Source organism: Natator depressus, chromosome 2, assembly GCF_965152275.1.
Source record: "Natator depressus isolate rNatDep1 chromosome 2, rNatDep2.hap1, whole genome shotgun sequence".
Classification (NCBI taxonomy): domain Eukaryota; kingdom Metazoa; phylum Chordata; order Testudines; family Cheloniidae; genus Natator; species Natator depressus.
In genome coordinates, this window is record NC_134235.1 from 34709457 (window position 1) to 34732706 (window position 23250).

Sequence of the window (23250 nt, forward strand, 5' to 3'; positions counted from 1 at the left end):
ATAATTATGTGTAAGTACAGGTGAGTCGCATCATATGCGCATTTAACTTACTCAAATTCAACTATACGAGCACAGCAAAAAAAAAAAAAACAAGATACCTGTAAATAGTGCAGGCGATTCCGCCCGCCATTCCACTCAGTGAGCATATGCCCTAGAGTGAGATGGGAGACGTGAATCTGCTGTTCCCTCAGTCGGTCTCAGTTCCCGTGTGCCTCTCATAGTGTGAGCATCTCTACGTGCTGAGTGTGATTCTAGTGTTTTAAAGATACGTATTTTTTGTACAAGATGGCCCCTAAACGCAAGCCAACTATTTAATCTGGTGCACAACCGAAGAAACAGTGATCTGTTCCAATGCTGGAGGAAAAACTGGCTGTGCTGGACTTATTGAGAGGCAGTATGTCTGTCTCCAATGTGGCATGTAAATATGGCCGCAACGAATCTAGCATCCATGCTATCAAGATTTGAGACAGAGAAATTCGTCAAGCCGTGGCATCAAGTGCTCCAATAACTGCTAACATGACGAGCCAGGTGCGTGATAAGACTTCAGTGAAGACTTGAAAAGGCATTAAACTTATGGCTGGAAGACATGAACCATAAACGTGAGCCTATCGATGGCAACACGTTGCGAGAAAAGGCTCAGCCTCTATGCGCTGTTCAAACCTCCCGCCGAAGAGGGACTGCCTTCTGATGAGAAGGAATTCAAAGCCAGCCAAGGTTGGCTTAACAGTTTTAGGAACCGCTTCAGCCTCAAAAATATGCAGACTACTGGTGAAGCTGCATCTGCCAATGAAGAGGCAGCAAAACCCTACCCCAAACAATTAAAGAATATCATAGAAGAAGAGGGGTATCTTTCGGAACAAGTTTTTAATGCTGACAAGACTGGGCTCTTCTGGAAAAAAATGCCCAACCTCACCTACATTTTGAAATCAGAAAGACAAGCGCATGGCTTCAAAGCAGCTAAAGACCATGTGACTCTGATGTTTTGTGGCAATGTGGCTGGGCATTTAATAAAGCCGGGATTGGTCTACAGGGCTGCAAATCCCCGTGCCCTAAAAGGGGCAAGAACAAAAATCTCCTGCCTGTGTTCTGGCAATCAAATAAAAAGGCTTGGGTGAAGACAGCATTATTTCTGGATTGGTTCCACAAGTGTTTCATTTTGGAGGTCAAGTGGTACCTTGAAGAGAAAGGACTTGACCTTAAAGTGTTGCTGATTGTAGCTCCTGGCCACCCTGCGGCACTCCAGTTTGCGCCTAACAAATCTGAAGTAATCTTTCTCCCCCTCAATACCACCTCCATCCTCCAACCTCTCAACCAAGGCATGATTTGCTGTTTCAAGGCCACATACACAAGGCTTACGTTCTCACGGATATGTAGTGCTATGGATGCTGATCCCAATCTTAATGTGATGGAATGTTGGAAGTCCTTCAACATTGCCGATTGCATCACTTATATTAAACAGGCAATGGATGCAGTCAAGCCTGAAACAGTCAATGCATGTTGGCGAAACCTATGGAAAGAATGTGTGAATGATTTTAAGGGTTTCCCGACCATTGACAAAGAAATGAAACACATTTGTTTATGTGGCCAGGCAAGTGGGTGGTGATGGCTTTGTTGACATCCTTGAGGAAGAAATTGAAGAACTAATTAAGAGCCATAGAGAAACATTGACTAACGAAGAGTTAGAGGAACTGATAAAATCGTCTACAGAAGACAAAGATGATGACGATGAGCAGGAAGAGCCAGCAAGTTGGAATCTTCATAAATTTGCTGAATTGTTCCAAGCAGCGAAACACTTGAATGATTTAATTTCTGAATATGATCCCTCTATGGAACAAAGCCTGAAAATCACACGTAGTATTATGGACGATTTGAGACACTATCAAGAAATGTTTGAGCAGCTCAAGAGACAACAGTGACAGTTGCCGATCACCATGTTTTTCAAGGAAAAACAACCAGCAGCAGATGAGCTTACGCAATCAACTTCTCGAGCTGAACCAGAGCCAACCACTTCGTCTCTGACTCGCTCTCCATCACCCAAGCTTTCTGTCACCTCCATCTCCTGGGTCAACATCAAGCTCTGACAATCCCCTGTAATTAAAAATACTGTACGTTACTGTATACATTATACATTTATACATTACTGTACATGGTTGTATACACAAAATCATGTACAATATACTGTACTTTATGGGAGATTTAAGGGATTTTCAAGGATAATTTTGACTATACGCGACTTTTGCCTTATGCGCTGACTTTAGAACCTAATCCCTGTTTAAGATGCAACTCCACTGTATTTAGGACATACATGAGTGTGGTTCATCGTTCTTTCTGTAGTGACTAGGGGCTCCAAACAAGAGAGAGGCCCCATTGTCATAGGCAATGTACAGTCCCATAAAGCTGGATCCAGCACACTCATGCTTACAAGTAGAGCTAGTTAGAAAATAGTCCCCAGTTTGGCCCTCTCTTCTCCCCCCAGTCTGTTTTTTCAACCCCCTTTCCCTCCCCCTCTCTCCCCAAAAAAGAGATTGTTGTGGAAAGGCGGCACCTTTTTCGAAAAATGTTATTTTGTCAAATAGTTTCAATCAAAAACGTTTGTTCAGTCCTATGTACGGTCTAAGTCAGGGGTGGGCAAACTTTCTGGGCCAAGGGCCACTTCTGGGTGGGGAAATTGTATGCAGGGTCGGGTTAGGGGGTTGGGGTCCGGGAGGGAGTGCGGTGTGCAAGAATGGGCTCAGGGCAAGGGATTGGGGCAGAGGAGGGGTGCGGAGTGTCTGAGGGGGCTCAGGGAAGCGGGTTGGGGTGCAGGAGGGCTGCAGGGTGCAAGAGGGGTTCTGGTTCCGGTCCGGCACCGCTTACCTAAAGCGGCTACAGGGTGGCAGTGGCGCTGCCTGCCCTGGCTCCACGCCACGCCGCTCTGGGAAGCGGCCGGCACCACATCCCTGTGCAGACCCTGGAGGAGGGGGGACACAGGGCTCTGCGCGCTGCCCTTGCCACGCCTCCAGGGACCTCCCCCGAAGCTCCAATTGGCCGCGGTTCCCCGTTCCCGGCCAATGGGAGCTGCTGGGGCAGTGCCTGGAGCCAAGGGCAATGCACGGAGCCCTCTGCCCTCGCGCCCCCCCCCCTCCCCCCGGGAACCCAGGGACATGGTGCCAGCCGCTTCTGAGAGCGGCGTGGGGCCTGCGGCACCACGGGGGGGCAATTCTGCAGGCCAGATCCAAAGCCCTAGCAGGCCGATATGGCCCACGGGCCGTAGTTTGCCCACCCCTGGTCTAAGTGGACAACAGTCAAAGTGTGGGAGGACTGAGGCGCACAGAAGTTGTTACTTTCCCAACAGTTACACAGATGGTAAAGTTTATGATGCATGTATTGTGCATGAGTGGGAAAGCCACAAATTATTTAATTCCCTGACTTGCTTTTCTAAGACCCTAGTGGCACACTGAGCTAAGTCCTTCCTGAATCCTGATCCTTTTCTTCCAGTTTACTCGTACTAGGTAAGTGATTACACAGGTCACCTCAAATGAGTGCCGTTAAAACTTTCACACTACACCATCATGTATTTTGTATATATCACAGAATACCTATTTTAGGAGAGTTTTTATGATATAAAAAAAATGTACTGGAACTGCCTCTTATCTCTGTTTTTGCAATGCCTTGATTATTAGTGGTGTCAATATACAGAGTATAGAGTGAGTCTTAAAAAGCTATGATTTACCCAAAATAATTTTTCTAGAACTAAAATGGCACAGTTTAACGCTTGATACTTTCCAGGGTTATAAGCAAGTGTTGGACTCACTGAACTGAGAATCTTCCTTTCTCAGCGGCTTAAAGTCCCTGATTCTATCTCTGCAGGGCTTTAAGATATCAGACTTAATAGTGATATTTATGTATTAAGCATACTGCTGGTACAGAGTTAATCTTATCTGTTCTGGGTCTGTGGCAGGAGGAGACATTTCTGGGGTGTGTTGGACATTGTTTAAATTTAAGGCAGCTTTATGTAGTTGGGTCAGGATTTGGGATGTTAGAATAAATCTCAGGGGAAAAGATTTGTGTACCAAGTTCAGAACAGGCACTCACTGGTCGGAATAATTTTTTTAACTCACAATTATCGCAGTTTATCTCACGGATATGGGCCAGAGTTGTGGAGGGATATCTCTATATACTGTGTGTGTGAGTGAGAATATGAAAATATTAAAAGAATGGGAGGCTTCAAAATTAAGCACACAAAAGTCAAAGAATAGCAAAGATAATTGTGAACTGCAAAAATAAAATATGGGTTTGTGCATGCCAGTTTACTGTTTTGACTGTTTTTGGTTGTTGCTGACTTGGATATATCTGGGATGTCAAGTCTGGTTTTGCTGGAGCACTTCCTGGAAGTGTAATGTGAGCTTTCACAGATTCAATTTCTCATCCTTTCAGCTAAGCTGTAACAAAAATGCTCTTTCTTCAAAATGTTCATTTGTCAATTAAGTTAAATGTATACTAAAAGAACATTTTTATTTGCTCTGACAAAACAGCCTTTCCTTTCAATTGCTCAGCTTTCAGTCCCTTGACTCTAGTGATGTCATCTCACTGCTGGTTCAATTGCTATGATATCTTCAGGCAAGGAAGGACCTGAATTTCTAATTAAAAAATGTTTAGGCAGGAGAAATAGAGAGAATTGCACGGAGAAATATTTAAAGACTTCTGTACACATCATAACGAAGCAAAATATGAACACAAGCCCAATTTTTCCCTCTTCTGGTCACCTTCACTCTCTGCTTTGTGTGTACGAACTACAGTACAGAATTCATATAATGAATCATAATTAGGGCCCTACCAAATTCACGGTCCATTTTGGTCAATTTTATGGTCATAGGATTTTTAAAATAGTAAATTTCATGATTCATAGTGTTATAATTGTAGAGGTCCTGACCCAAAAAGGAGGGGGTGGGGTGTGTGTGTGTGTGTGTAAGGTTATTATAAAGGGTGGTTGCGATACTGCTACGCTTGCTTCTGCGCTACGGCTGGTGGCTGTACTGCCTACAGAGCTGGAGGCCAGGAGCTTGGCTCTGAAGGCAGAGCCACCACCAGCAGCAGCGGCAGCCCAGAAGTAAGGATGGCATGGTATGGTATTGCCACCCTTACTTCTGCTCTGCTGCCTGCAGAGTTGGGATCTTGACAAACTGGAGGAATGGTCTGAAGTAAATAGGATGAAATTCAATAAGGACAAATGCAAAGTACTCCATTTAGGAAGGAACAATCAGTTTCACACATACAAAATGGGAAATGATTCCCTAGGAAGGAGTACTGTGGAAAAGGATCTGGGGGTCAAAGTGGACCACAAACTAAATATGAGTCAACAGTATAACACTGTTGCAGAAAAGTGAACATCATTCTGGGATGTATTAGCAGGAGGGTTGTAAGCAAGACATGAGAAGTAATTCTTTGCTCTACTCCTCTCTGATTAGGCCTCAACTGGAGTATTGTGTGCAGTTCTCAGCGCCACATTTCAGGATGTGGACAAATTGGAGAGAGTCCAGAGAAGAGCAACAAAAATGATTAAAGGTCTAGAGAACATGATCTACAAAGGAAAATTGAAAAAAAATGGGGTTTGTTTAGTCTGGAAAAGAGAAGACTGAGAGGGGACATAAGTTTTCAAGGATGTAAACAGTTATTACAAGGAGGAGGAAGAAAAATTGTTGTTAACCTCTGAGGATATGACAAGAAGCAGTGTGCTTAAATTGCAGCAAGGGAGGTTTAGGCTGGATATTAGGGAAAGCTTCCCAACTGACAGGGTGGTTAAGCACTGGAATAAATTGCCTCAGGAGGTTGTGGAGTCTCCATCATTGGAGACTTTTAAGAGCACGTTAGACAAACACCTGTCAGGAACGGTCTAGATAATTAATCCTGCCGTGAGTGCAGGGGACTGGATTAGATGACCTCTCGAGATCCCTTCCAGTTGTATGATTTTATGATTTAGAAAAGCTGGACATGCCAAGTCCATGGGACTGTTCTCAGTGTTGGCAGATGACAGAACAAGGAGCAGTGTGCTCAGATTTCAGTGGGGGAGGTCTAGGTTGGATATTATGAAAAACTATTTCACTAGGAGCGTGGTGAAGCACTGGAATGGGTTACCTGAGTGGTAGAATCACCATCTTTAGAGGTTTTTAAGGCCTGACTTGACAAAGCCCTGGCTGGGATGATTTAGTTGGGGTTGGTCCTGCTTTGAGCAGGGGATTGGACTAGATGACCTCCTGAGGTCTCTTCCAACCCTAATCCTCTATGATTCTTCCATGACGTGTTTTTCATGGCTGTAAATTTGGTAGAGCCCTAATAATCTTATTTCTGCTGAACCCCACCAAATTAAGGTTGGATAGTCGGTTGTGAACAAAACTGTTTATCCTGTAGGTTTAAACCTTATTTTGCGGTTACTGCAGTGTTAATTTCTCTAAGGCCTGGTCTACACTTCGAGTTTGTCGGATATAGCAGCGTTAAATCGAATTAACCCTGTACCCTTCCACACAACGAAGCCATTTTTTTCGACATAAAGGGCTCTTAAAACCGATTTCTGTACTCCTCCCCAGCGAGGGGATTAGCGCTGAAATCGACATCGCCGTTTTGAATTGGGGTTAGTGTGGATGCAATTCGAAGGTATTGGCCTCCGGGAGCTATCCCACAGTGCACCATTGTGACCGCTCTGGACAGCACTCTGAACTCGGATGCACTGGCCAGGTGTACAGGAAAAGCCCCGGGAACTTTTGAATCTCATTTCCTGTTTGGCCAGGCGAGCTCATCAGCACAGGTGGCCATGCAGTCCCAGAATTGAAAAAGAGTTCCAGCATGGACCGAACGCGAGGTACTGGATCTGATTGCTGTATGGGGAGAGGAATCCGTGCTATCAGAACTACGTTCCAAAAGACGAAATGCCAAAACATTTCAAAAAATCTCTGAGGCCATGAGGGACAGAGGCTACAGCAGGGACGCAACACAGTGCCCGTGAAACTTAAGGAGCTCAGACAAGCATACCAGAAAACCAAAGAATCAAACGGATGCTTCGGGACTGAGCCCCAGACATGCCGCTTCTACGCTGAGCTGCATACAATTCTAGGGGGAGCCACCACCACTACCCCACCCCTGTCCATGGACTCCGATGTTGGGGTACTCTCCGCCATGCCTGAGGATTTTGCAGATGGGGAAGATGACGACGACGACAAGCTTGAGGAGAGCACACAGCACACCGCTCTTCCCGACAGCCACTATCTTTTTATCACCCTGACTGAAATACCCTCCCAACCCAACAAAGCCAGAGAAGGGACCTCTGGTGAGTGTACCTTTTTAAATACAATACATGTTATAAAAGCAAATGTTTTTTAATGATTAAGTAGCCCTGAGGACTTGGGATGCATTCGTGGCCAGTACAGCTACTGGAAAAGTCTGTTAATGTGTCTGGGGATGGAGTGGAAATCCTCCAGGGACATCTCCATGAAGCTCTCCTGGAGGTACTCTAAAAGCCTTTGCAGAAGGTTTCTGGGGAGAGCAGTCTTATTCCATCCTCCATGGTAGGACACTTTACCACGCCATGCTAGTAGCAAGTAATCCGGTATCATTGCATGACAAAGCTTGGCAGCGTATGGTCCCGGTGTTTGCTGGCATTCAAGCAACATCCGTTCTTTATCTCTCTGTGTTATCCTCAGGAGAGTGATATCGTTCATGGTAACCTGGTTGAAATAGGGGAATTTAATTAAGGGGACATTCAGAGGTGGCCGTTCCTACTGGGCTGTTTGCCAGTGGCTGAAAAGAAATCCTCCCCACAGTTAGCCGTGGGAGGGGAGGGGCATTGGTGTTGAGCTGTTCACGTTTGGCTAGCAGGGATCTTCCCTGATACCAGCCACGCAGTGGGGGGAGGGGTAAAGCGATCATCCCAGAGAATTGGATGGGGGGAGGGAGGGTTAGTTTGGTTTCTGCTGCTGCAAGTTAATAGGAAAACCGCAGCACTAAATGGCCAGCTCAGTGTGCTTTGCTTGGTATGGGAGAGGAGGGCGCTGCTGTTATGAAGGTTGCAGAAGCTGAAAGACTATGGCTTACCATGGCCGCCTGCAAGCCGAATTCTGTTGCCTGGCACTGCATGTGTGATCTCTAACACCAAAGCTGCAGGCACTCCATATAAGATGCAAAATGCGACCTTGTACCAAAATCACATGTGTTATTGTAAAGGAGCAGACTCATCCCTGCGGTGCCTCCTGCTGGTCATCCAGGAATTAGCTCTTTCCAGCGCGGAGCACCCTCTTCAGGCCGGTGGTCTGCACAGCTCTGGCCCCCGTGTCCCTTTCTCTAGGGTTCTGCCCCCTGGCAGCACCCCCACACTCTGCCTCTGGGTCTCCCCTTCCTGGGGAACCCCCAACCCACTGTCCCCACCTTGCCTCAGTCCGGGCTACTGCCAGTCATCAGCTAGCCCCCGCTCCCTGGGGCAGACTGAAGTGTAAAGGCCACTCATCATAGGCAAGGGGGTTCGGACTGGCTGCCTTCCTCTTCCTCCCAGTACCTCTGTGGCCCTTGGACCTGGCCCTTCAGCGTGGGGAGTTGCCAGCTTGGAGCACCCCCGCTCAGCCTGCTCCTTCCCCAGCACGGTACTACCCTCAGTACCCTGTCAGGCAGGCAGCTAGGCCTTGCTCTCTCTCAGCCTGGAGAGAGACTCCTTGCGTCTCTGGCTCACAGCCTTTTTATACAGGCCAGCTGGGGGCCTGATTGGGGCATGGCCCAGCTGCGGCTGCTTCCCCAATCAGCCATCCCCAGTCACAGCCCTCTCCAGGGCTGCTTTTAACCCCTTCTATTTTAGGAGCAGGGTAGCCACCCCCCTACAGTTATGTAATGTGAATAGTGTTGTTCACCGTGAAAGAGTATAACCATTGTTCTGTAAAATGTATCTTTTAAAATACTTCACTCACTTTTGCAGCTGCTGGAGGAAAAAATGTTTCAAGCCTCCCTCCTCCGTCCCAAAGGCTATCTCAGATAAGGCGACGAAAAAAAACGCACGCGCAATGAAATGTTCTCTGAGCTCATGCAGTCGTCCGGCACTGACAGAGCTTAGCAGAATGTGTAGAGGGACACAGTAGCAGAGTACAGGAAAGTGGCCGATGAACGTGAGGAGAGGTGGTGGTAGGAAGATCAGAGGAGGCATGAGGCAACGCTGGGGCTACTGCGGGATCAAACGGACATGCTCCGGCGTCTGGTGGAGGTTCATGAACGGCAGTAGGATCACAGTGCTGCTGCAGTCCCTGTTTAACTTCCCTCCCTCCTCCCCAAGTTCCATAGCCTCCTTACGCAGACACCCAAGAATGCAGGGGAGGCTCCGGGCACCCAACCACTCCACCCCAGTGGACAGCCCAAACCACAGAAGCCTGTCATTCAAGAAGTTTTAAAATGGCCTTTTCCTTCCCTCCTCCCCTCCTCCCACACCCCACCTGGGCTACCTAGTGAGTTATCTCCCTATTTTTGTAATCAATTAATAAAGAATACATGTTTTTTAAACAATAGTGACTTTATTTCCTTTGCAAGCAAGCTGTGATCGAAGGGGGGAGGACGGGTGGCTTACATGGAATTTAGAGGCAACCAAGGGGGCGGGTTTTCATCAAGGAGAAACAAACAGAAGTGTCACACAATACCCTGGCCAGTCATTAAACTGGTTTTCAAAGCTTCTCTGATGCGCAGCGCTTCCTCCTGTGCTCTTCTAACCACCCTGGTGTCTGGCTGCGCATATTCAGTGGCCAGGCGATTTGCATCAACCTCCCACCCCGCCATAAATGTCTCCCCCTTACTCTCACAGAGATTGTGGAGCACACAGCAAGCAGCAATAACAATGGGAATATTGGTTTCGCTGAGGTGTGGACAAGTCAGTAAACTGCACCAGCGACCCTTTAAATGTCCAAATGCACACACTACCACCATTCTGCACTTGCTCAGCCTATAGTTGAACAGCTCCTTACTACTGTCCAGGGTGTCTGTGTACGGCTACATGAGCCATGGCATTAAAGGGTAGGCTGGGTCCCCAAGGATAACTATATGCATTTCAACATCCCCAACAGTTATTTTCTGGTCTGGGAATAAAGTCCCTTCCTGCAGCTTTTGAAACAGACCAGAGTTCCTGAAGATGCGAGCGTCATGTACCTTTCCCGGCCATCCCACATTGATGTTGGTGAAATGTCCCTTGTGATCCACCAGTGCTTGCAGCACTATTGAAAAGTACCCCTTGCGGTTTATGTGCTCGCCAGCTTGGTGCTCCGGTGCCAAGATAGGGATATGGGTTCCCTCTATGGCCCCACCACAGTTAGGGAATCCCATTGCAGCAAAGCCATCCACTGTGACCTGCACATTTCCCAGGGTCACTGCCTTTGATAGCAGCAGCTCAATGATTGTGTTGGCTACTTGCATCACAGCAACCGCCACAGTAGATTTGCCCACTCCAAATTGATTTCCGACTGACAGGTAGCTGTCAGGCGTTGCAAGCTTCCACAGGGCTATTGCCACTCACTTGTGAACTGTGGGGGCTGCTCTCATCTTGGTATTCTTGTGCTTCAGGACAGGGGAAAGCAAGTCACAAAGTTCCATGGAAGTGCCCTTATGCATGCGAAAGTTTCGCAGCCACTGGGAATCATCCCAAACCTGCAACACCATGCGGTCCCACAAGTGTGTGCTTGTTTCCCGAGCCCAGAATCGGTGTTCCACGGCATGAGCCTGCCCCAGAAACACCATGATCTCCAAATTGCTGGGGACCACGGTTTTAGAGAAATCTGTGTTCATGTCCTCATCACCCTGCTTCTGTCGCCTCCTTGCCTGGTTTTTCAGGTGCTGGTTCTGCATAAACCGCATGATAATGCGCAAGGTGTTTACAATGGTCATAACTGCTGCGGTGAGCTGAACGGGCTCCATGCTTGCTGTGCTATGGCGTCTGCTTGGGCAATCCAGGGAAAAGGGCGCGAAATGATTGTCTGCTGTTGCTTTCACGGCGAGAGGGAGAGTTGACTGATATTTACCCATAACCACTCGCGACAGATTTTTGGCCCCATCAGGCACTGGGAGCTCAGCCCAGAATTCCAGTGGGCAGCAGGGACTGCGGGAACTGCAGGATAGCTACCCACAGTGCACTGCTAGGAATGTCGACTTGCCACGGTACTGTGGACGCACACCGCCGAATTAATGTGCTTAGTGTGGACGCATGCACTCGACTTTATACAATCTGTCCCAAAAATCGACTTATGTAAAATTGGAGTACTTTCGTAGTGTACACATGGCCTAAGGAAATGCATTTACTCTGACCATACATTGGTGTAATGGAGAGCAGATTTAGGCCTTCAGTATTCAGGTTGATGATTGTGCCCCTGCCTCATTCGGTGTTCAGGTAGGCAAGTGTGTAGTCAACAAGACCATGGTTTGTACGCACCTTGAAGTATAATATTGAATGATGATTTTTTTACACATTAAGACAGTCTTCCAGATTTGAGTCTGATAAACAATGCCATATAACATTGACATGCATACGTGCACAGTGATACTAAGACCATTGGAAGATCCTTTAAAAAAACAAAACAAAACTTATTTTAATTTACCACATGTTTGGAAGTAAGATTTTTCAAACCACTGCGATTCTTCTAAATAAAAGTGAATCTCTATCAGTAGGTACATGTTTAATTTAAGGTTTGTCTCCTATGTCAGATTCACTTTCTATCCCCTCTGCTTAGGAGTTACAGTTTAAATAAAGATTGCAAACATTTGTTATAATGGCAAAAATATGTGGGAGAAGTATTTTGTTTGCTCCACCTCTATAAGTGGTTGACTGTAATAAAGTAACACAAGAATACATGTGCAACAAATAATGAATTTTTAAAATTTAGATTTTTAGACAACCTATTTTTTTCAAGATGCAGTCTGGTTAAATTTTGTGTTTTGGCTTTGGTAAGACTTTTCTGATAACAAACAAGTGAATGTGTACCTGCATTGTGACTGAGCAGACCTGCAAAAGGGATGGCCATACATTTCTTGCTCAGTTAATATTTGTCAGGTTACAAAGATAGACAGCCTTTGGAAAGCAGCTGAAGGAAACCAACCAGAATGGCTCGTACAATGTATTGTGCTGAAAATTACAGCAAATTGAAGTGCACATGGTGTGGTAAAGCATTAAGAGCTGTTAATTTTGACACCTTATCCCTGATAATTATGTGTTCAACAGAAGTGCTTCCATCCAATGTGGTGCTATGGCATAATGCTAGCACATTACATTTTAGCTTTTGTTAAATTAGCTATAGTTATCACTTTTTATAGCAATTTTGCCATGGCAGGTCTTCAATTTATAAACCTCTATTTTAGGTTTCATAATCTGGCTATTAAAAATAATGGCCCAGACTTAATCTTGACATGGAAGGCTTCAGCTTGTGAGAAGACATGTCTGCAAAAATTTGGGAGGAAGGGAATAATTACTGGGTCTGATTGCAAAAATATAGCATGGTTAATTCTTCTTATTTTTCACTTGGATAAAGACCTTTTTTTATTTCAGCAATCAGATGAATTCCTCTTTAAAACAGGCTTTGCATTTCTTCAGTCTGTGTGTGTGTGTGAGTGTGTGTGTGTTTTTACGTATTTTCTCCAAATTTAATTTAATTAATTGAATCAGTAAAGTATTCCCAGACAGTGCATGTATATATTACGAATGTGTTTTAGTTTGTGTGCACTGAAAAATATTCAACACTTTTAAAATAGGATTTACATAAATGCAATATATATGTCCAATCCGAATACAATAATAGGAGCTTACAGTTAAAGTGAAGTTTGCCATTTCGCTCTTCAACACTGAGGCACAATTAGTTATTTTTAATCTTAAAATTCCAAACTGTAACTGCTGATAGCCCAAGATCGATAAGGATAGAAATACTGGTCTATGCAAGACTACCTTCTGATAGAAAATGAAGGCACAGTTAGTCAAAGAAAAATTGTATGCAATCAGTCTTCAAGATGCTTACTTTTGTATCATTGTTCACCTTGTTCATCAGAAATTTCTCTTGTTTTCAGTCTGCACTGAACTTTGCCTACATCAGAGCACTTCAGATAATCTGTAACTTCCTGTACTTTTTACTAGTGCCATGGCATTTCTTTCTTCCCAGAAAAGTGTATGTCCATCCTATTTGGACAACTGATTAATTTGGGCAAAAATCAGAGGAGCAGACCATTTCAGCACTACATGTTCAGAGTTAAGTACTTTCTAAGAATCACTATTGGCTAATTATTTGGGCGAGGCATTCTTTCTTCCCATCTCAGGAGTAAGCCACATTCACTAACCAGTTAGACAGGATGTTGGTCAGAACTAAGAATTGTGAAATTAAAGGCTTGGGTCACAACTCTGTCTGCTTCCAAGGTGACCTAAGTGTGCGTCATCTCTGTACTTCGTAAGTGTGTGTCCAAGTATTAGTGCTGGTGGCATTCTGTACCAAAAAATTAAAAATTCTGCACACAGTATTTTAAAATTCTGCAAATTTTATTTGTCAAATAAATGTGGAGGCTCCAGCATGGCAGTGGGGAGCACAGGCCTCTGGCTGCACAGAGGTGGGAGATCACTGTGCAGCTCCCCCATCCCCGTACTAAACAGACTTAGAGGTGAGGCTACACCCAACCCTCACTCAGTGCTGGGACCTGGCCTGCCCCAGAAATACCCCAGGGCCCTGACCCTCTGTGTGGGCAGGCAGGCTCAGCAAGCAGGATCCAAGTGTGGAGGGGCTTAATGTGGTTATGGTTGGGGTTGAGAGGATTCTGTGGGGCAATCTGAGTGCAGGCAGCTCAGTGGGGGATATGGTTGTGGATTCACAGAATTGTTGGGGGTTCTGGGTGCAACGGTAATGGGGCTCGTGGGGGTCTGGGTGAGGGGGGCTGAGTGGGGGGTTCAGATGCTGGGGGAGTGGGGCTCAGTGGGGTGGGGATTCAGGTACAGCTGGTTGGGGCTTGGTGGGATGAGGATCTGGGTACTGGTGGCTCGTCAAGATGGTCCAGGTGCAAGGGAATAAGGCTAGGCAGGAGGACCTGGGTATGAGGGGATCTGGATGCATGGGGTTGGGTGGATGGGGGAGCAGCTCCTCATATACGGATCCCTACCCCTTCAGCTGAGGAGCGATGGGCACAGGAAGCAGGGAAGGGAGGGTTGAGGAGTTTGCAGAGCATCCTGCAGCTGGGGGAAAAATCTGGGGGTGGATCTGACATGGCCCCTGATGCCATGCAGGGGAAGAGGAAGTCCCTTCCTCCCCAGCCCAGCTGTGACTAGCAGCTGAGCCCGACGCAAGGTAGGAGCCACCAGCCGGATCGTCCCCAGTCCCACCTCCTGCCCCACAGTGATTTACCTCTCTGCTGGCTGCCCTGGGGACCCGAAACATATTGATGGGGAGGGTCGAATGACCACTCTTGTGGCTTCCCTTTGCTTCCCTGTCAGAAAGTCATTTTTCTGCGGGGAAGCAAACAAATCTCTGGGAGACATAAATTCTGCGCATGCTCAGTGACACAGAATTCCCTCATGAGTAAAGTACTTGCATTTATATCCTTTCTTAAAAGGATTTTGAGGTGCTTTACAAGCATTAACGAATTAAACATCAAGCATCATTAACTTTCCACAGACTGTCTGTTTTATATCTGCAGTCTGGTAGGTGGAGCCATTCTATTTACTGTGACTCCTCCCAGCTTTACCCCCATCTCTTATCCTGACCTTTTTTCCTACGTAGTTCCAAGCCTTTTGGAATTGGGTGAGGAAAATATCCTGAATAGTAACTACTCCCTATTCTACGTGGCTTTTTTCCATATATTAGTTCCCTTTCAACACTTAGAGGTGGGGAGCATATGGGCTTTTTGGTTCTTTGACCAAGCTGTTATGAAGGGACACTGCATGCTTCCTGCAAACTCTCCCACCCCCCACCGTTTCTGTCTGCTGGTAGGAAGAGTTATATATCTTCTCTCTCTCTCTCTGAGCTGAGATGCTAAGGGACAGAGAAACCAAATTAGAAAATAAGAAATCATTTTGGGGGTTCAAAGTAGCAGGAAATCAATCTTAATTGGTCAGCCAAAATTGACGACCTAGTAAAAGTGATCACAGCTTTGTTTTGAAACTTGGAAAATACTTTGGTAAATAGTTTGAGAACCCTTGATCTAACCTCATTACTTCCAATTTATGTCCTGTTGTGTGGTCCTAACAATTCCTATCCATTTTTGGTGTATACAGCTATTTTAAGGGTTATATGTTTCCACTCCTGTTTGTTCCTGACAGTCTAAGTTAGCTATAAATAACTTTCTTAATCTTAAATCATTCCCGCTAATCTTTTTATAATTCTGTTGTTGTTCTCTAAATTCCTTCCAGCTTTTCAATAGCTTTTGATATTGTGTCCAGAATATATGACATATTCTAGATGTGGTTTCATCAGAACTATTACCTTCTTAGTCTGTAACATCGTTTTCCTGTATATGAAGCCCAAAATTACTTTGGTTTTCTTCCTTTCTCCATCTCATTGGAAAAGCAAGCTCATTTATTGTCTAGATCTTCTGGATATTGCTGCTTCTGAAGTCTTTCCTGTCTGCTGAATATCAGTTTTGGATGATTTTTCTCCCAGATGTATGGGCTTGTTTCAGACAAAGGTATTTCAAAGGTGTTTCAGACTAAAAGGTACCTTTTAGTTTTTCTGTACATATTTCTAACCTCTGTAAAGTCCTTCATTTTCATCTGTTCCACTGTTCACTTTGCCTCCAAATTTAATAACATTTACAAATTTAATTTAGAATGCTTGTTACCTCTGCTTAAAAATACTAATGAAAATATTGAATAATCCCTACTGCAATTCACCGGATAAAAGGTCTGTAATTTAAAACAAAAGGTTTAATTATTTAATAATAATGTTTTTCTTATAATTGTTAAACCAGTAGAAAAACAGGACAAAGTTCGTTTGTGATCCCTTAAGGCCACCATACCACCACTGTCACAAAATAATATCACTTTAAAGCAAGAGTGCTGCTTACAGTACAGGCTCAGAAAGGCCAACTGTTATTAAAAACTTGAAAATAAATCAGAGGCACAAAAATTTCTTGTAATGTGAATATCTAGATTTCCCTTTGTGTAAAATGGAAACCGCTTTAAATTTGATATGTCATATAAGGCTATATTTTAAACTTTTGTGTAGTGTGGTCAATAAAGAATTAATTGTGGGTTTAATTTTTGGATATGGGTATAGGTATTCCTTTCAATTTTGGCAATCCTATTTGTTCAGCTGGACTGAAACTATTAATCATTAATGAAGTTTTTAAAATTTTTCAGATTAATCTTTTTTGTTGGAATGTGGTGTTTCTTTAAACAACAAACCAAAACTCAATTTAGAGATCTTTGGATTTTGCTATAGTGTTCCTTGAAAATTTTTATCACAAATATTATTGAACTATCAAAATCATAACTGAAATTTCAATAACCTTTTCAATAACATTCACAAATTTTTTTAAAAAAAGGATCCTTTTCAAATACTGAGAAATGGAAACAACTTGGAAATTGTCTTTTTTTTCTTCAGTGTTTTTTCATCCCATGATTGTACAGTTTTTTCTTGGGAAGTGAGTGAAAGAATAGTCTCGCTCCATCTTTGCTGTTCCTTTGCTATCACACAGGAAGCATTTTTTTGTAACTACTAAACACAGCTGTTGAGCATTATGAGATGTGTTCTTGGTCATACGCTTTCCAATTTGTGTTAGAATTTTCATAAACACATATTTTCTCCTCATACTTTGTCCTGTCACTTTCTATATATTTTCCAGTAGATGAATGGAAGAACTCTTCTTCCCATCTCTTCCCCTCCTCTTCTACCCTTTCCCCCCCAACATAGGTTCTGAATTAAGAACTTGGACAGATCTTTTTGGGGTTGAGTCCTGTTTGTGGCTGCAAACTGCTCTGTTTCAAGCTATAGGTTCCTTTATCTGATCAATGCAAACCATTTATGAAAACAGCTGTCTTGTGTGATCTGCAACTTCACATACGGTAAATGGGCTGCTGCAGAGGCATATATCCTTATTAGGAGACTCCAAAAACAGTGGTAAAGGTTAACAAAAATTGCAGTGGAAAGAAAGGGAGAGTGAAAGTTGATGTGCCACAGGGAGAAATGCACAAAGAAACAGAGGAGTAGAAATGAAAAAAATAAATATTACATAAAATGGGATGAAATGAACAAATGCAAAAAACCTAACATGGAGAGGAACAAATTCCATCAGAGAAACATGAACTTAAATTTGTAACATAGTGTAGCAGAGCAGTGGCTGGCAATAAAAAATATCCTTTTTTTGGCCCTCAGTTTTTAATACACTTTTTTCCATACAGTCTTTGCATGGCACATTTAATTTGCAGTGCACATTGGTGGCTAGTCACTGGTTAGATCGAAATTTATCTTCTTGGATAGATGAGCAGGCAGCATTCATTAGCAAAGTTATCTCTCATGGATGTCTTTGTTTGCATAGCAATTGCTTTCCTTTTTGTTTCTCTGTTTAAAAAAAATGGTTCATTAAACTAACTTCCTCTGAAAAACAAAATGATTGAAATAAAGTAAAAATGTTGCAGGAAATCCAAATCCTCTTTTTTTTTTTTTTTAAATGTACTGGAAGTTTCTCAAAACCCCAAAACTCACCAGGTTCTCCTTCCCTAATTTTTGAGTTTATTCAACCACTCCATACAGACTGATAAGTGCTTTGTTTTCCTCATAATTGTACAATAGTTGTGTTTTTCTAATCTCTTTCAAAGGTGGTGTTGTAGAAGAGGCCTAGGATCTCAAATATTGAATATTAATCAAAGCAGCTCAGTTTTGTTCTTTCTCTTTTCTATAGAAGGGTATCTGAAGAATTTTTACAAATTTTATCTTGGAAATTAGTTTATTCATTATGTTTAATTTTAGGAAATGGTGCTCTTGCAGAACATTCTGAAAATGTGCATATTTCAGGAGTGTCAACTGGTAAGTCATTTTTTTGTAATGTTTAAATTTCATGCATGACTTAAATGGTAAATATTGAAAGCCACCTGGTATCTTAAGAAGAGATATTTGGCTATAAAAATTATTACTGCCTTTTGCAGCATGTAATAAGGAATGAAGCAACTGGAACATGGAAAAAGTCTCATAAGATAAAATTGATACCTGCATGCTCATGAACAGATTATGCTTTTCTAAGTGGACTGCTTAATTATTTTTCCATACAAACATTGAACTAAGAGAAAAGTTGGTTTAAGTTGAATTGATATTTTCTTTCCACAGCAAAGTTTTGTGAAATGAAATTTATTGAAATGTAATTTTGGACACTCTTGCTATCAAAGAATAACAAATCCAGAAGTTATACATTTTGCTTGATTAGATTGACACAGTACCTGAAACTACTATTCACTTGACTGCACAGTTTCTATAATAATAATAATAATAATAATAATAAAAAAAAAATTGCAGCTCATGAAATTGAGGAACTGATAGATGCTGGTATAATACAGGCCAGAGTGTGGACAAGTAGTGCTAAAGGGTTGCTCCACTCCTTTGCCAATATACTATACCACAGTCCTGCCTGCAGCATTCTAATTATTGTAGCTCTTGGGTCTTTTCTGAGGAGTAACTACGATTTGTGTTGAATTGTGTGTTTGTGGTGTGGACAAATGTCCATGAAGGGACTAGGTGATGCTCAAGTAATCTTCATTTGTAACTTCTGTCTCCAGAGATAAAAGGCTAGTAGATTGAAACGCTGTCAGGTGGGCTGTGGGCAGAATTTTTCATGGCTCGTACATATATTTAGGATATCTGTACTTTAGAGAATTAAGCTACTGGTAAACATACAGATGAGATAGCACCCATGTAAGGACCAGTAGTGCAAATTGGCTGTTTGGGATGCAGTTTTACTTTGCAACCATCTTTTTACTGTACTGCACGGTTTCCATTACAGTGCCTTCTTGGTATCTATCCCACACTTTCTGGTACATCTGCCCAAAGCAGTGGTGTTGCAGTGTACACACACCCTGTCCCCCTTTGAGGTGGAGTGGAGTTGTGGTGGCACCATGGTTACAAGTCTACCAGACTGTCCTGGGACTCAAAACAGTGCGGCTCAATGGACAGAGTCAAGGTGGCTGCCATTGGGTTCAGGGCTACGTGGCCTAGTTGCCAGAGTCAGTATAGCAGCCCTCGGATGCAGGGCTGCACGGCGTAGTGGCCAGAGTCAAGGGCTGCCGCCAACTGTCGGTGGCGAGAACATTCATCACCCAGTCAGTGGATTTCTGACCACAACACAACTGACTTTTTACAGGTGGAAGATACCATTCACTCCGCCTCCCTGGGCCACTTCCTACCGTGGTTCTAGAAGCAGTTGTCCGGGTCTCCGGGTTTCCTAAAACCAGGTAGCTCCCTGAAAGTCGGACTCCTGCTGGTTGACTATGGGTAGCAGGTCTCCGGTCTGGTCCCTGAGATCTTTAGGTCCTGCTGTCAGGGGCTGTAGCTGCTCCTGGTCTGGAGCCTCTACCAAGTGTGCTTCCTCATCCGTGGCCAGCCCAGACTGAGCTGAGCTGCTCTCCTTTATACTAACACAGCAGTTGGAGCATGCCCAGCAGGATCTGAGGGATGGGACTTCCTCTGACCATAGTGCGGGATTAAACCTTTCTTGCTTAGTGTGGGGTATTATGGGAGACTTCAAAAGGCATTCTCAGAGCCTAGTAAAATTGAGGGTGAAGAGAGCTAGCTCCTATAATCTCATGGGGAAACTCCCATTAGTTCCTGGGAACCAGTGCCTTTTCCAAGTTGTCTTTTGAGAAGGAGGCCAGGATGTAAATTCAGCTCTCGCTTTTGCTCAGCGAAAGAGATTTACAAAATTTGAAAATCCTATCCTTGGTGTGTGTGGTTTTTTTGTTTTTGTTTTTATTGCGATATAGTGTCGTGATTAAACTTCTCATTTTATATGAAGATACTTTTATTTAGGTAAGTTTCTGATTAGTTGGCCCTCTCCATCACACTACTTATTTTATTTCCATTGCTTGTCAGGTGATGACTTGTCAAATTCAGATTACAGTAGACCTTTGCTGTCCTAGTGCTTCTGCATCATCATCATTTCCTCAGATTTGGTGTGCAAAGTAGTAAAGTGCCAGGCATGTATAAATAATAAATAGCACAGATGTTTACAGCTCTTATGTATGGTCATTGTTAAAAATGGGGTGGACCCAGCCTCACAAAAAATGTAAAATCGCTTGCCACAATTTTTTGTTAACTTACTGGATTTCTTCTCCTGGACCTCATCCCTTTTCTCCTTGTGACAACCTGCATCATGTGTCACAATTCAGGGGGAGAAAGCATCTGCTGCTACCCCTTTTCATGTGTGGATGGGTAGAAAGTGGTGGAGTCTTGGGTCAGTCCCCTAACAATCTGACCAGCACAGCTGAGCCAATGCAGAGGGTGACCTGTGCTGTGCTAGGAAAAGGGAATAGCGCAACTTCTCCCCGTGGTGTTAGGGCAGACTGTAAGGATATGTCTACACAGCAACTAAAAACCCGTGGCTAGCTTGTGCCAGCTGACTTGGGCTTGGGCTGAGGGGCTAATTGTGGTTTTGATGTTTTGGGCTTGGGCTGAAGCATGGGCTATAGGACTCTGTGAGATGGGAGGGTCTCAGAGCTGGGCTGTGTGATGAGCCCAAACATCTACCCCACAATTAGACAGCCTAAGTCAGCTGGCCTGGGCCAGCCATGGGTGTTTAATTGCAGCATAGACATACCCATGGGGGCTGCCAGATCCTGAGGAGTAAGACAGCAATATGGTTCTTAATTTTTGTAAATGTCAGTTTCCAAATATATATATTCCCAGCTGGAAACAATAAATAAATAGTTTAATTTACCTATTACCTTCTTTCTCCTAAATGTGCATGGTGGAGATTTTTCAATGCAGAATTTTTTTTAGTTTTCTTGCCGTTGACATGCTTTCTGCACATTAATCTCAGATTGTTTTGCAATATAATGTAATGATTAAAATGATTAAAAGGGAGAGGGGTGGAGGTGAGTTAAAGTAGTAGTTCTGGAGAGAAAAAAAACACCCAATGATCCATCTGTACCCTGTTTTTAAATGTGTCCATGCCTTATACTGCAGATGCGTGAAGTATGCACTTAAATCAGTAAGGATAAGGACATACTGCACATGTTCAATACCTGCCTTTCAAACAACTACAATTGTCTTTTCAAAGCTTTCCCTCCCTCCCCCAAAAATTTATCATTCCTCACTGAGGATTACATACCCCAGTGAGTCAAAACAAAGTAATTTTATTAGGACATTTTAAAAAGACAAAACAACTTCCTTAAAGCCAGAAAACTTGTTTAAAAACATTTGTAACTGGTGGCCAAAAGCTTTTGCCCTTTGATCTTTTCAAATTCAACTTTAAACTTGACATTGAAAAAAACCGGCATGAAACTTTTTTTCCAGAAAGTTGTGATTGAAGAGGGGTTTAGAATGAAATGGCTGTCTTGACTTGTCTGTAGACTTCTGATGCTGCTATTCTAAAACTACATTACTAAACCATGCTTTAATAGCATAAAATAGCATGATCCCTGGTGTTTTTGTTGGTAACAGGTTATGTATGTCAGACTAGCACTTGCTCCTTAATATAAATGAGCATAGCTTTTTCAGCATAGCGTTAAAAGACAGAATCATATTGTCTGTATGAGCAGTTTTTTGCGTGTCAGCTGCCATTAGTATAACCAGTGTTTGGACATTCAAAAATATCCAGGTGGGGGAGAGAAGTGCCGGTTTGGAATTCTTGAAGGGGGCATTTCTTCAGTAAATAACACTTTCGGTAAAGAAGTACTTAATGAAAAAGACGGGAGTATTTTTTTCAGTATTTCAACTTGTTCATATGCTGCATTTGAAAATATATTTTGTTCAATATAGTTAATATTGCTATCTTGTTCCCTGAGTGATGACTCAAGTTCCCCCCCCTTACCTCTTTGTTTGTATGAGTCATTCACATGGCAACATGTGAGAGAAATATATTTTTAAAATGATAAATGTGATTATAGAAGCACACAAATAGGCAAGGGGTATTATCATAGAATATCAGGGTTGGAAGGGACCTCAGGAGGTCATCTAGTCCAACCCCCTGCTCAAAGTAGGACTAGTCCCTACAAAATGCCCTACAATTTAAATTATCTAGATTGCAAGCTGATAATTGTGACCCTTTACAGACCCATCTTTACTGTGAAATTGAATTTACTGAATCGGTTTTTCAAAAACCAAATAAATAATCTCAACTTGTACAGTTTTAACACCTCTCTGTATTGGTGGTTTTAAAAAAAGTTGTTGTTTTTTTTAAAAAAAAATCACTCTGTGTGCCTTGTTCATAAACATTGTTTGAGAACATTGTCAGTTTTGCAGTGCAGATGGTGGCTAGCGTTTTAGCTGTCTCCTTCAGCATTTCAGCTTAAGTTTTTTCAGCCTGTTCTAGTGGCTGGTAAATATTATCCTAAAGACACTCTTCTGGCTCCTTTTCCCCTTTAACAATCCTATCTGAGTCAACAATTTCTGATGATTTCCTCCCTCCCCCCCCCCACTTAAAAAAAATGGGGGGGCGGGGGGCTGAAATCCTCCCTATTTTTGGATCCCCCAAAATCATTCCTAGAGCATATCTTTTAGGAAAAACATTAAATTTGGTTTTAAAATAGCCGGTGATGGGGAATCCACCACAACCCTTGGTAAATTGTTCCAGCGGTTAATTACCCTGTTAAAAATGTAAGCTTTATTTCTAGTCTGAATTTGTCTAGCTTCAGCCATGGGGTCTTGTTAAACCTTCATTGAAGGTCCCAATATCCAACATTTGTTCCCCATGTAGATATTTATAGATTGTAATCATCACTCCTTAATCTCTTTGTTAAGATAAATAGATTGATCTCTTTAAGTCTACCACTATAAGGCATGTTTTCTAATTCTTAAATCATTCTAGTGTTTTTTTTATCTTAATCCTCTCCATTTTATCAATATTCTTCTTGAATTGTGGATACCAGAACTGGACACAGTATTCTAGCAGCAGTCTCATCAGTGCAAAATGTAGAGGTAAAGTAAACTCTCTACTATCTTTAGTAAAGAACAGAATCTTCATACACCCAAATGAACACGATTTGTTGGGGGAAGAGTCAACATGATTTTTGTAAAGGGAAAGCATGTTTCACCAATCTATTAGAATTCTTTGAGGGGGGTCAACAAACATGGAAAAGGGGTGTAGTGTAGCTGGACT

General features: G+C 43.1%; 1 protein-coding gene across 2 annotated transcripts in view; it reads left to right on the forward strand.

Annotated features, from left to right (window-relative positions):
* The window catches only part of LRP12 (LDL receptor related protein 12), a 107398-nt gene that overhangs the window by 32865 nt on the left and 51283 nt on the right, over positions 1–23250 (forward strand). Inside the window, exon 2 of one of the 2 annotated variants that reach the window (XM_074943963.1) lies at positions 17916–17972. The exons of the other annotated variant lie outside the window; for it this stretch is intronic. Coding sequence (XP_074800064.1) covers positions 17916–17972 — 57 coding nt within the window. The remainder of the gene's footprint in view (positions 1–17915; positions 17973–23250) is intronic. 2 annotated transcript variants of the gene reach the window in all.